Source organism: Rhipicephalus microplus, chromosome 5 (assembly GCF_043290135.1).
Source record: "Rhipicephalus microplus isolate Deutch F79 chromosome 5, USDA_Rmic, whole genome shotgun sequence".
NCBI classification, from domain to species: Eukaryota; Metazoa; Arthropoda; class Arachnida; order Ixodida; family Ixodidae; genus Rhipicephalus; species Rhipicephalus microplus.
This window is the reverse complement of record NC_134704.1, coordinates 95914810-95927243: the sequence shown is the minus strand read 5'-3', so window position 1 is coordinate 95927243 and position 12434 is coordinate 95914810. Positions and strand designations below refer to the sequence as shown.

The following is a 12434-nucleotide window of genomic DNA, read 5'->3' as shown; positions in this document are numbered from 1 at the left end:
ATTGATTGATTGATTGATTGATTGATTGATTGATTGATTGATTGATATGTCGGGTTTAACGTCCCAAATCCACCATACGTGTTCATCTCAAGCCTATACCATATTTACTCCCTTAATTAATATTAGTACCGACTCATGTTGGCTTGATGTCGACGAGGGTTGACTACACCTCGGAAATATTGGTTAGTCCGCTGTCACGTTTTTTTTTTTTTTTTGTAGTTAAATAAGGGCAACGTTGTCGCATCCACCACTAATTTGGAATATTTTCTGTTCACCATGACATGGGCGAAGTTTTCCATCTGACTGACGGATGTACGTACATTTCACCAAAGTTTGCGCGCAGGTTGGCGGCAGCCAATCTGAGCTCCGACGACACGGAAAAAAAGAAGAAAAAAAGGAAAGCTGACATACTTTTAAAAAATGTATTGCGTCAACTTGCAGATGTGCCATGACGTCAAAGAAGCGCTGCCAGGCCATATGTCATGGGGTGTCATGTTATGAGGGTACGCGACACGTACGTCTTTGCTTAACGTTATAGAACTTGATCATTGCGAACATTTGCCCAGACTGTAGGCATGTTTGAAACGACGCTTTATATGAGCTTGTTCTCGTGTTTCTCGTATTAGGGAACACGATCTTGTTAAAAAGAAAGAGCCACGTAATAAAGCTTAAATTTATGCATGGCAGGCTGTGTGCTTATTCGTTACTCTTTCTATTAAACACTTCTCAGTCTTTATTTAAAAAAAAAACGAAGTTCGTTACAACATAAGAATAAACTAATAAAACTCCCCACAAAAGGCTGCACTGCGCTTTTTTGTTTGCATACTTACGCGCTGCAAAGCATTTTCACGAAAAAAATTGGTGACTGTATTCGAGCTACCCAAGAATCACGTTCCATGTTGTCATACTTGCCGCTGGGAAACGAGGGCTCGTTGCTTTGACATACTTTAGAAGCGACATATTTTAGAAGGATTCTACTACATCGAATGACGACAGGCGAGAGTGCTGATGTGATACGTGCGGCAGGCCTTCTTAAATGTCGTATATATACCATCTGGTATTCATGTGGCTATATATACCATCTGGTATATATAGCCACATGAAATTTTAAGCCGCTGTTTAGTGCGGCTGGGAATATTCATGTTCCTTATAAATGAAGACTTTACATTAAGAGAGTAGGCCTATCATTGTAGATAGCCATGAAGGAGACGAATCTTTCAATATAAACTTGCCTAAGATCCAAAGACTTTTAAATTGCGAGTACCATCTATGATTTTACTCGTTGGTATATGGGTCATGGGTGTTTCGATAAGTCAAAACACCCTTCCCTCTAAAAGAGGATTTTGCCATGAACATCACCCTTTAAAAGTTGTTTGTGGAGGCAAAACACTCTTACACTATTCATTTGCAGATTTTGGTTAGGCAAAAAGGTGTTTTGCTTGTTGAGACTCCTTTAAGGGTGCAAAGTAGTTTACTGAGTACTTGAAGCGTTTTCACCGCTTCGCGTTGGAGAGACAGGCTGCACGAACACCGTTTCGCCACCTGGAGCGGCCGTATCTCCTCCCGCCGGCGTTTTGTAGAGTTAAGGCCTGACCACACGTATTCGTTGCAGCGCGTCGGCGCGTGGCTTGTTGACGTGGCGCCGCGCCAATGGGCGCTTAGCTACGCGATGCTGCGCGCTTTCTCTCTCCATACCGGAAAGGGCTCGGCGCGCGTCAGTAAAGACACGCATTGACGGGCTGCACCGGATACGTGGAGTCAGGCCTTTACGCCAGGTTGGATTCTCGTATAATAAGTCATTTATCTCGTATAACACTACAACTTGTTGCTTTCGTATTTATTGCTTCGCCTTTGTAGCAAAAGTGATGTTTTGTTTAGTGGCGCTGGCTCTGACGTCACCTAACGGAAACAGCTGTGTCTTGCTTTTCTGGCTTCCGGTTTGCACCCCAGCAAAGCGGAGAAAAAAAGTATTGAGGCCATGTACTTTAAAGGTTGCCCTCCGGAGAACATAATAATAACGTGCTTATTACGTGAAACAAATCTGTCAGTTCTAATTAAAGCGCCATCACGCACTGTCTGGATGCACAGCACTGTAAGAATTCGATTACACGGCATCCAACGAGGTATCTCAGTAGTTACAACTTTCATTTGACGAGAATGGGGCCATACGTTTGACACTTTCTCTGTGAGAAAGACGCCGATTCATTTGAAAAATAACTGTATTGCAAGTCGGAGGCGCTCACGCAAGCCCATCGCCCTCATAAAGCGCTAGATATCTCTCACTGCCTTGCGAGCCGTCGAGAGATGTGGATGATGCTGTAGCAGCACATTGCACAGAAAATGGCCTATCATCCAGTAGCCGCAATGCGTTGGCAAGTATTTCTCTCTGAGGCAAATCGAGGGTGGTAACATGGCACGGTAACGTAAAAGAAGTACAAGTACAGCTAAAAGCCCCTATTTTCGTCGGTGCCGCAAACATCGCATGCCGCATCGTAAGTCACTCTGATTTAAGTTATACACGCTTCAGGGAAGCTACTTTCTGTCTCTCCCTTGCTTCGTTTCGTTCTCCCTGATTCTCATCTCTCTTGTCCCCGTTCCTCATTCGCAAGGGTAGCCAACCGGGTGTCTTTCTGTTTAACGTCCCTGCCTACTCCATTTCCGTTTGCTTCGTTCCTTCTTGCCATTCAAAAAAAAAAAAAGAAGGCGCTGTTCGTAGACTGTCAGGAACTATTGTGCGACAGCTAAGCCTGCCTCCGTGGCTGTTCGCCAGTTGTAGAGCTTCGCGCATTTCGTTCATCGAAGGTCGGAGTACGACGGAACTCAGTGAGCTCAAACGAAATCACGAGAACATGGGTGCTGGCTTTACTAGCGTATATGATTTGCGGCAGGAAACGGCTGAAAAAAATATATATATAGTGCGCTCGTTTTCACGCTTCGTCGATCTGATTACGCCATGCCGATCGTCACGGACCAGTAAAGAGAGGCTGTTGACGAAAACAAAGCGTGCAAACGTGGATGAGGCGGGAAAGAAAGAGACGATTCAACGCTGACCATGAACTAAAAACGAAAGAGTCACGTTGTAAAGAAAACTAAGGTTAGAACAAAGCTTCTCTACACATTTTCAAGACAAGACCGCTCCAAACCATCAATCTAACGTGCGATTGGCTCTTCGCGAGCGATTCGTCGCGGTGTTTACGGTGTTCGGCTGCTGACCCAAAAGTTGCGAGCATGATCACAGTCCCGGTGGTGGCGTTTTCGATGGAGGCGACATGCTATAGGCCTTTGTACTGCGCGATGTGAATACACTTTAAACACCAACAGATGTTCGACACTTCCGGAGCCTGTCACTAAGGCGTGCGCTTTTATATTGGCGTGGTTTCGTAATGTTTTTGAAAGCCCGGGTGGTATTACTACTACTACTACTACTACTACTACTACTACTACTAGTAGTAGTAGTAGTAGTAGTAGTAGTAGTAGTAGTAGTAGTAGTAGTAGTAGTAGTAGTAATTGTAGTGGTAGTAGTAATAGTATTACGCAAGCTACAACTGTTTAAGTCTGGCATTTTTTACGCATGCGTTCCCATTTATATTGACATACCAGGTCTTAACAGTAGCAAGCGTATCTTCGTCGTCTTGCATAGAAAAAGTGCGTACTCATTCAAATTTGGCGCTCTTTTTTATCACTCTTTTTGAAACACAATAAATCCATACCGATTGGTCTTATACTTTTTTTTTTACTTTCCGGGAAAATTAACGCTGCGCGCAACCGACCCGGCACCTATAGGGAAATAGAACTATATACCAGCGCCTTTCGGCGCGAAAATCGAATCGGGGCAGCTGGTCACGTCAGACCGCCATGTTTATTCCCTCTCTTATTCCTCTCTCTTTACTAGTATTTGCATAGGTGCTCACTATCTGCGGGATGTCTCTTTTCCTTTATCTGCCTCTCGCATCCATTGTTGAGCGACTTGCCCGGATAGGTGGCTGAGAGCAAGCATCGGAAAGGCAAGGAGGGACTGTTGTGTTGAAATAAAAGAGAGTGAGAAAGAAGCAGATGAGAGCGAAAGAGGAGCGGCAGCTGCGCCGCAGGCGGCAGACGGGCGAAAACGGGCCGACTGTGGCGCCTGCCTGCACTCCTTCATCCTCTTCTCTCATTCATGCTCACTCTCTCTTTCTCTCTCTCTCTTTCCGCTACTTTCCTGTGCAGTTTTCATGTATTTTTTCTTCCTCTCACAGCTGCCACAGAAAAAGCGCGGCAAAGCGCGAAGTACTACGTAACGCTAGGCGAGAAAATGTTATAGATGCGGACTGCAACTGTTTTTGTTTACTTGGTGTTAACGATGCTTGAGGGCCTTCACAGTTACCAAGGAGGGAGGTGAAAGAACGACATGAACAAGGCGTCGTACGCTCCCCCCCCCCCCCCCCCCCATTCATGATTTCCTCAAATCATCGAAAATCAAAAAGAGAGCGGTATGGGTGTCGCTTAAAAGGAAACCTGCAGTGAGGTGACGTTATGAAACAATAGTCGTTAAGGTTTAAAGTCCTCAAACCACCATACGATTACGAGAGACGCCTTAGGGGAGGGCTCCGGAAATTTCGACCACCGGGGGTTCTTTAACGTTCACCTAAATCTAAACATACGGGCCTCAAGCATTTTCACCTCCGTCGAAAATGCGGCCGCCAAGGCCGGGATTAGATCTCGCGGCTTATGGGTTAGCAGCCTAGTGCCTTAGCCACTAGACCACCCTGGCGGCTAACGTTACAAAAGCTTTGTTTGTTTGGGTTTTCTTCTTCTAAACCACCCCCGCAATCACAAAGGGAGACAGAGCGAAGGAATGGGAATATCTGAAAAGATAATGGCATGCGTAAGAAGCGTGACAGAGTTGGTAAACAAACTACGCTGCGACTCCGAGTTTTCCGGCGTGCTTGTCGGAGGAAACCGTATCCCTCGTGCTTGGAGAGGAGCGGATGCGATGAAAGAGAAAAAAAGGAAGCAACGTGAAAGAGGACTGATTTCCTTCTCTCGAGTTTACCTGCCTATTCACTCTCCCAGTAACGGAGACTCGCGCCCACAACGGAAAGAGATGAGAAAGAGAGAGAAGCGCTGCGCGGTTCTCTCTCTCTTCTTTCCTCCTCCTTTTTTTTATCTGTTTCAAGTCGACGCCGCTGAGAGCGCGCGCGCGCCGCGGCGTGCCGGGAAGCGGTGGAGATCCGGAGCTGCTGTGCACGTCGCCAGTCAGTAGGAACGCGCCGGCCGACGCATGAAGACGGACAAGAAGTTTCTCGAGGCCCTCGTGGGTGGTTCGCCGTTCGGCGGCGCCGGTGGCGACTACGAGGTGGCCCCGAGCACCGAGAAGGACGCCCTGGGTCCCCGCGCCGGCGTTGTGGTTGTGGACGACGAGGTGTTGCTCGATGTGGACTCGCTGCCGGCCAAGCCCGAGTCCGCCAATGCCGACGACCTGGGCTCGAGCGAAGAGGACTTGCCGCTGCGAGGCAACTGGGGCGGCAAGCTAGACTTCATCTTCGGCTGCGTCAGTTACGCCGTCGGACTGGGCAACGTGTGGCGATTCCCTTACCTGGCATACGAAAATGGAGGAGGTCAGTACGGATTGTGTCTACCTGCAAAACCTGTCGTTTGTTTCTTCTGTCGTGGCCGGCCTGGGGGTCTCTCTTTTAACCACTGGTGCCGGCAGCGTTTTGGTTTTACGGTGGTGACGGGTTGTGTCTGGTGTTTGGGTGGACGTGGCCCGTTTTTCTCTACGAAGATCATCCTCAGTTTCTCGCTAGTGAAAAGGAAAAAAAAAAGAAATGAAGGAAAGAAACGTGTCACATTCAAAGAACGGGAAATATTGAAGTGCGGCTGAGCTGTCCTTCCTCCGTTATTGAAAGCCTGGAAACCGCGTTATGACAATATCCAAACTTTGATGGGACGGGACTGGAAGCACAAGCTAACAACTGGGCGGGGACAATTCACTCCAGGGGTATTTGTTTTTCATTTCGTTCACTTTGGGATCATAAATGTCACATTGTGTTTAATTTTGCAGTCATAGGGGTGCGTGGGGACAAGTTCTTGTGAAAGATCGTCCCCACCGGTGCGAAAATCAACGAGTGAATTGCTTTTATCGTGTCAATGGAGAAATTAGAATCACAGGAAAAGGTGGACAGGAAAGGTCCCTCTATATTGATTTCGGTGCCACTATAGTAATTTATATCAAGTTGTTTGTATTGTGATGCCCGGGCCGCTTGTAGTGTGCCCGGCATTATTGTATCAGCGTTTTGTGACGTGCTGTGCCGTCGAGTGTGTTTGCCGCCCAAGAGCTTCGTGCCATGCTGCTATGCTTCGCGGGGAATGGTTCAATGCGCCGCCCCTTCCCCTGGCGGCCGATGGATTTACCGCAGCGCCCTCTTTTAATCTAGCTAGACCTATAAATATGAAGAACTACGAGAGGTCTGACTTTTTGAGAGGTGAAGGTTGGATACGTTTAGTGTGGCATTTTGAACCCTCAAGCTGCGTAGTGTAAACACACAGTCGAAGGCTCGGGAGACGGAGGACCAGTGCGGCTCCCAAAAACGCGGTTCACAACCTTAGCTGCTCCACGACTGCGGTTACTGTGTAGATCGATACACTAGTGCGCGAGCCATACTATGCCACCAGTCTCAACGCTCGCCAGCATTCCTTTTTTTTTTTTTTTGCTGTGGCGAGGGGAGAACTGGCGTTACGCGCTGCTTTTCGTCTATGAATGGAAGGTGAGTGACGATACGACATGCGCTACCGGTCACAGATCGTCATCATCGATTTCCCCTTCAACTCCTCAACAAACCGCTGTTGTGCTTTCTGTGTCGTATTCTTGACAAAACATTCATTCCCTTTTCTCAAGTCTTGTAACGCAGCGCTGACCGAGGTTCGAAACCTTACAACGGAAAGAAGGCGACCACTCTCGCCCCCCGTCGCGCTAACTCGCGAGAATTTGTGGGCTGTCCCGCCGAAAAACCGCGCATAGCGGGAAAGCCGTCGTGTCGGAGAGAGATGGTGGGAGAGAGAGAGCGCGCGCGCTCAGGGATCTACGTGTCGTGCGGTGCGGCGCCTCTCCCAGGGTTGTCTGAAGGTCGGAGACGCGCTGTGCAGGCTTGGCGCGCTCGCCGTTTTCTCTCTCGCGCGCACCTTTTTTATTCTTCTTATTCTTCGACTGCCGCTCGACTCGGAAAAGTTCTTCGCCTCGCTCGGCAGCACTTGCTTCTTCGCCTCTCGCGCGTCTCGGGCAACGCACACCTCACTCGCCGTCTCGTGTAGAGCGCTTCTATGCTCCTCTTCTTGTACCCAAGGTTGTTCGCATTCTATTCCCGTACTCCACTCGGCTGTCTTCTCTTTAAACGCCCAAAACACCGACCCTTCGAGAGACGCCGTCTGTCTGGCAGCGCGAAAGAATAAACGACCGCCGAATCCTTTCTCCAACTGCCTCGCACTGCGGGGCGCGCTTTTACCAATCCTTTTTTTTATATATGCCAGCGCGAAAAGAATGCGGCGCTCGCTTTATAAATGCGCTTCCTCGGTCGCCTAGCGACCTTTTCGAGGTCGTCGCTACCTCGCGACCACCGCCGCTAGCATACCGTATATCCTCGAAACCACGTTGCTCGGCAGTCGCGTTTAATCCCACCATTTCCGATGTAATCACGGAATTCCTTCGACAGCACCTCTCTTCCTCGCACCTTACACCGGCAGCGCAGCCGTTCCATATTTTCCCTCACTTTGTAATTCTTTCGCGCACGAACTTTGGCGTCCTCGTATCAGCGTCTCTTTCGTGAGGGCGGCCACCAAAGAATAATCAGATCGCGCGGGCGACGTTCCGAGGCCGGTCGAACGCCTTTCGCGAGTGTATGTTTATTGTATACTGTGGCCACGTGTGGGATTATGGCGGTGCTATCCTTCGGGACGATGTTCATTGCTTCCCGCGAAACAAACCTCGTTGATAGCTGCTTGCTGGCGACGATGCTATATCGCTCACTTCAATGGCGCTTAAATTAACAAAAAAATGTCCTGTGCCACGCCCTGTTTTTCGCGATAAACAAGTGTCACTTATGCTTACCAAGCACGTAGACAAAAAAAGGAATAACATTTATTGCGCAATGAAGTGCAAGGCGATTCGATTGATATGTGGGGTTTAACGTCCCAAAACCACCATATGATAATGAGAGACGCCGTAGTGGAGGGCTCCGGAAATTTCTGACCACCTGAGGTTCTTTAACGCGCACCCAAATCTGAGCACACGGGCCTGCCTCCATCGGAAATGCAACCGCCACAGCCGGGAAAAAGTGCAAGGCGAGATTACTAGTTTTATTTGACTGTACCCAAAGCATGGCTGAACATCTGTCGCAAATTACGACAATGAGCAATTTTTTTCTGAATTTTTTTTACAACGTGTTCAACAGCATAAACATGATCTACGAAGTACCGTATATATGTGAGCAAAAGTGCAATTTATATGTCATTCTCCCATGTCGCTTAAAATATAAACGAAATGCCACAGCCAGAATGTCAGTTTCACGTCACCTATTGTCACCTATTTATTCTCCAAACTTGAAACTCCAAAGCCGGATTTGCATTGATATACGCTAAAAAAAAGTTCAGCAAAGCTGAAAGCGAAATCCATAATATTATCAGAGTCTGCTATACTTCGACTGCGAACACTCACCACTGAGAAACCGTGTGAAAAACTACACATTAAAGAACTCCAGGTGGTCAAAATTTTCGGAGTCCTCCACTATACGGCGTCTCTCATAATCATATGGTGGTTTTGGGACGTTAAACCCCACATATCAATCAATCGTGGGAAAAACACAGATAGGAATACGGAGAGAATATGCGACAAACCAGGCACAAGAAAGATTATATACTGGTTTTACAAGAGCCGTTTAAAAATCATTATCGCCACCATCAACATCTCAATCGGTGTTCTATATATGCCGAATTAAAGTTTAATTTCATATCTGCAGGTGTGCTCAGTTCATCGCGACATACAATTTTCTATCGGCCTCCAGCGTTGCTAAGCGCTTTGACTTCGGACCCGATGGTTATGGGATGGAATCCCAGCCGCGGCGCCCGCATTTCGATTGCCTGAAGTGCCGGAGGCCCGCGTTGGTTAGATTTAGTGGCACGTTGAAAAAGTTCAAAGGGTCGAAATTTCCAGAGCCCTCCACAGTGGTGCTTCTCCTAACCATGTCCTCGTGGTGGCATGCACTTAACTTGCAATTGTTTGTCGGCCCTGACTCTGGTTCCCTTTTCTCGGCGTCCATTAGACAATGCTATTAGGCTACAGCGCTTATCTTCTCAACGTACTAAATCACAATATTACAGAATATCAGCAAGATATGAAGAGGTGAATATTCCTGTGCATGGTCTGTCGCTAGAGCGGACGTTTCGGCAGGTGATCTCGCATTTCTCAAAGAACAAGACACAGAAACGGCACCTTCAGCGATATCCCGCCGTTTGATAGTATACATTTCAACCTATACTATGTCACACGCCCATCCTTCATAACATCTACTATAAAGGTTTTGAACAGAAGGCACATCGAGAGGAAGAGAGGGAAAATTATGATCTGAAAGATAGGTGTCAAACAGATTGATTCTTCGATTGACGATCACTCATAGTGGAGACTTGTTTATGAGTAGATGCTCCTAAGTAAATTACTTGGGGTGAATGAAAATGCCACCCACTTATGTATTTCATTTCTCCTTTTCTAAACTTAAGCCAAGCATGATATTTTCTGTGAAGCTTCGTTCATCGTCTCGTACGCTGCAGTTCAAAGTAGAAAACGTAGATGTATAAAAAAAAATCAAATGCTCACATTTGTGAGTTCAGTGCGTCTGAGTACCTCCTCTTTCTTTTTCATAGCCCCACCTATAAATATCCGGCCGAGTTCATCATTTATCGTTACACGCTTGTCGCATATTCGCTTCCCGCCTTTATTTTTCCTTTTTTTTGGGGGGGGGGGGGGGGGGCTCTGTAGTGGCGAGTGGACTTGTTTTTGTCGCAACAAAATTTTGTTTCCAGACTGCTGCAAGAGAAGAACGTTCGTGCCATGCATCTTCATTCCTCTGCAGCAATATAAATCGAACCTGCCCTTCATGGCAAAAAAAAAAAACAACTGTTTCGGCTTTTTTTATTTAATGCGGATCTTTACAAGGGCCGCCTTGCACGTATGTTATTTAACCACATGAGGGTGGCGCTTACCAAATGTATTTACTATGAAAAACTTGATGCGATTACTATAAGAAGCTTACCATATTGGGGGTTTGCTCTAAATGCGTTTACTATATAATAGTGAGTTGCAACAAAGACGTATTCTCAACATATGCAAAGTGAATATTGCACTAATATACGCATGTCAAGTATTAACTCCTTTAATGAGGAAAAAAGTAATCACCAAAAGCATGAGCATTTTGACGTCATTACCATGAACATTCGCCTCCATTAATTGGTCTTCGCGCATTTTTTTTAATATTAGCTTTCCTGGAACTGCGCCGCCAGTGTGGCGCAGACAGGAAGCAATGCGACATACTTGAACCCAGTGTTTGTTGAATGTCAATGGCAACCGAAACTATGTATCGCCAATCACCAATCTTTGGCTGTTAGCCCGCAGGCTCAACATGGTCGGTTGTGTTGCGCAGAAACTGGAAGCCCGTAACAGTTTCATGAAACTCTCAACATCCCACGCTCGAAAGACGCTTCTTACTCAGTCTGAAATAGCGTTACAGCATGGAAAAACGTTCTGTCCTTCCCGTGTACGGCTTGCGACGAATGGAAAACGTTGCTGCTATAGAGTCTGGATGGGCGACGATAGCGTGACTTCACTTGAAACATGGTCTAGGAAGCATCTTGTAACAACTCGTACAGTCCATACATGGCGGAATCCAACGCGTGTTCAACGACAACAGCGCCGTTATCCTCGGAAATACTATAAAAACAGAGATAATAAATATCAAGGGAATCCAGACCTGATCCCTGTAGGCTACCCTGCACCGAGGAAGGGAAGATGCAGAGCAGGGGAGAAAAGTCACTCTTGTCGTCGAGTATAGAGCTTGACATATAACCTTGCGAATAGGTAACGAGCTACTCATCCGTTCAATTTAGCTCGTGAATTCTACCCCTCTATCTTATCTCGTATCGCATACGCTTCTGTGTTTCGTTGTTCTTTTCTTCGGCATTCGGTCCATCTTGTTTTAAACGAGCAGTGCTAATAATTATTAGGGCTTAACGTCCCAAAACCACCATATGATTGTGAGAGACGCCGTAGTGGAGGGCTCCAGTAATTTCGACCAGCGGAAATGTCGAACCTTAGCCACTAGACCACCGTGGTGGAGTTTTCAAGAAGTAGAAAATCGCTTAACTTCATAGCTTGTAATGATGAACTACGTGGAACTCAGAACAAGGAACAGCTCGGCGCATATGATTTCCTTTATTAATATTGAAGCAAATAACTTGTTGGCGTCATTATAGAAGGGTAAAGACTGCAGACAGGAGCTCCCTGGGAAGTGTGGGTGTCACGGGCCTGCGAGCGAACCCGCCGACCGTGGCCAAGCCTCGCGATGTGCGAGTATGTGGTGTGTAGACCCGGACACATTTTCGGCGTTCTGCCAGAGCTGTCGCTGACGAACCGAGGTGACCTGAGAGAATGCTAATTGCGGATCGCTGACACACACGTTTCGTGCATCTGGGCTCGCGTGAATTGCAGGCAGCATGTAAAACAATATAAAAAAGTGACATGGAACTAACAGTAGTTATGGCTCAAAAGCGCGTCAAAGCCCGGTTCCCTTGATTGACTGACATCTCGAAATCTCGAATGCAAGGACTCAACCCTTCAACTTTTGACTGTGCTATATATATCTATTTATTTTGTCTTCTTTTGAGACGACTTTTTTCAATATTTTTGCATAGCCTATTAATATAGTTTGGTCGCGGTGATGCTCATGTCATCCCTGCGCGTCTTTTGGCTGACAGGCGTGGTTTTCGTTAATCCTACATTCGATACTTTCACGTTGTTGTGGTGCCAGAGCTATATATCGTCACTTCTCACTCGCCAGCATATAGCATTTTACATAGTATTTGGTTGAGTGTGACGTGTAAGTTGCTGACAGTATTCCTGGCGTCTTTCGGTGAGTGTTTCACCCAAGTTTGATTGCGCAGCAGCGCCTCGTACGTCCTCGTTTTGGGTACTCGCAAATGCACGGAGGCTACGTCTCTTTGCTGCTGAAGTTCGCCTTCAGTGATGCGCCATTCGTCCCACTAGCACCTCGAGGCAGCGCTTGCCTTCCGCCTTCGCTGGCGTGGTCCTTTATCGAACTACCGAGTGCTTTATCGCACTCGGTATTCCAGGTGTGAATCGCTTCTTACTGTTCCGTTTCTTGACAACTCGAAGCGTACAGCTGCATCTTCCC

The 12434-nt window shown here is 47.1% G+C and overlaps 2 protein-coding genes across 2 annotated transcripts in view; both read left to right on the top strand.

The window, feature by feature from the left end:
• The window catches only part of mRpL42 (mitochondrial ribosomal protein L42), a 220404-nt gene that overhangs the window by 196614 nt on the left and 11356 nt on the right, over positions 1 to 12434 (top strand). The gene's annotated exons all lie outside the window — the stretch shown is intronic.
• LOC119174305 (sodium- and chloride-dependent GABA transporter 1) overlaps positions 5210 to 12434 on the top strand; it is a 70547-nt gene continuing 63322 nt past the window's right edge. The window contains exon 1 of the mRNA XM_037425155.2: positions 5210 to 5597. Coding sequence (XP_037281052.1) covers positions 5261 to 5597 — 337 coding nt within the window. The 5' untranslated portion in view covers positions 5210 to 5260. The remainder of the gene's footprint in view (positions 5598 to 12434) is intronic.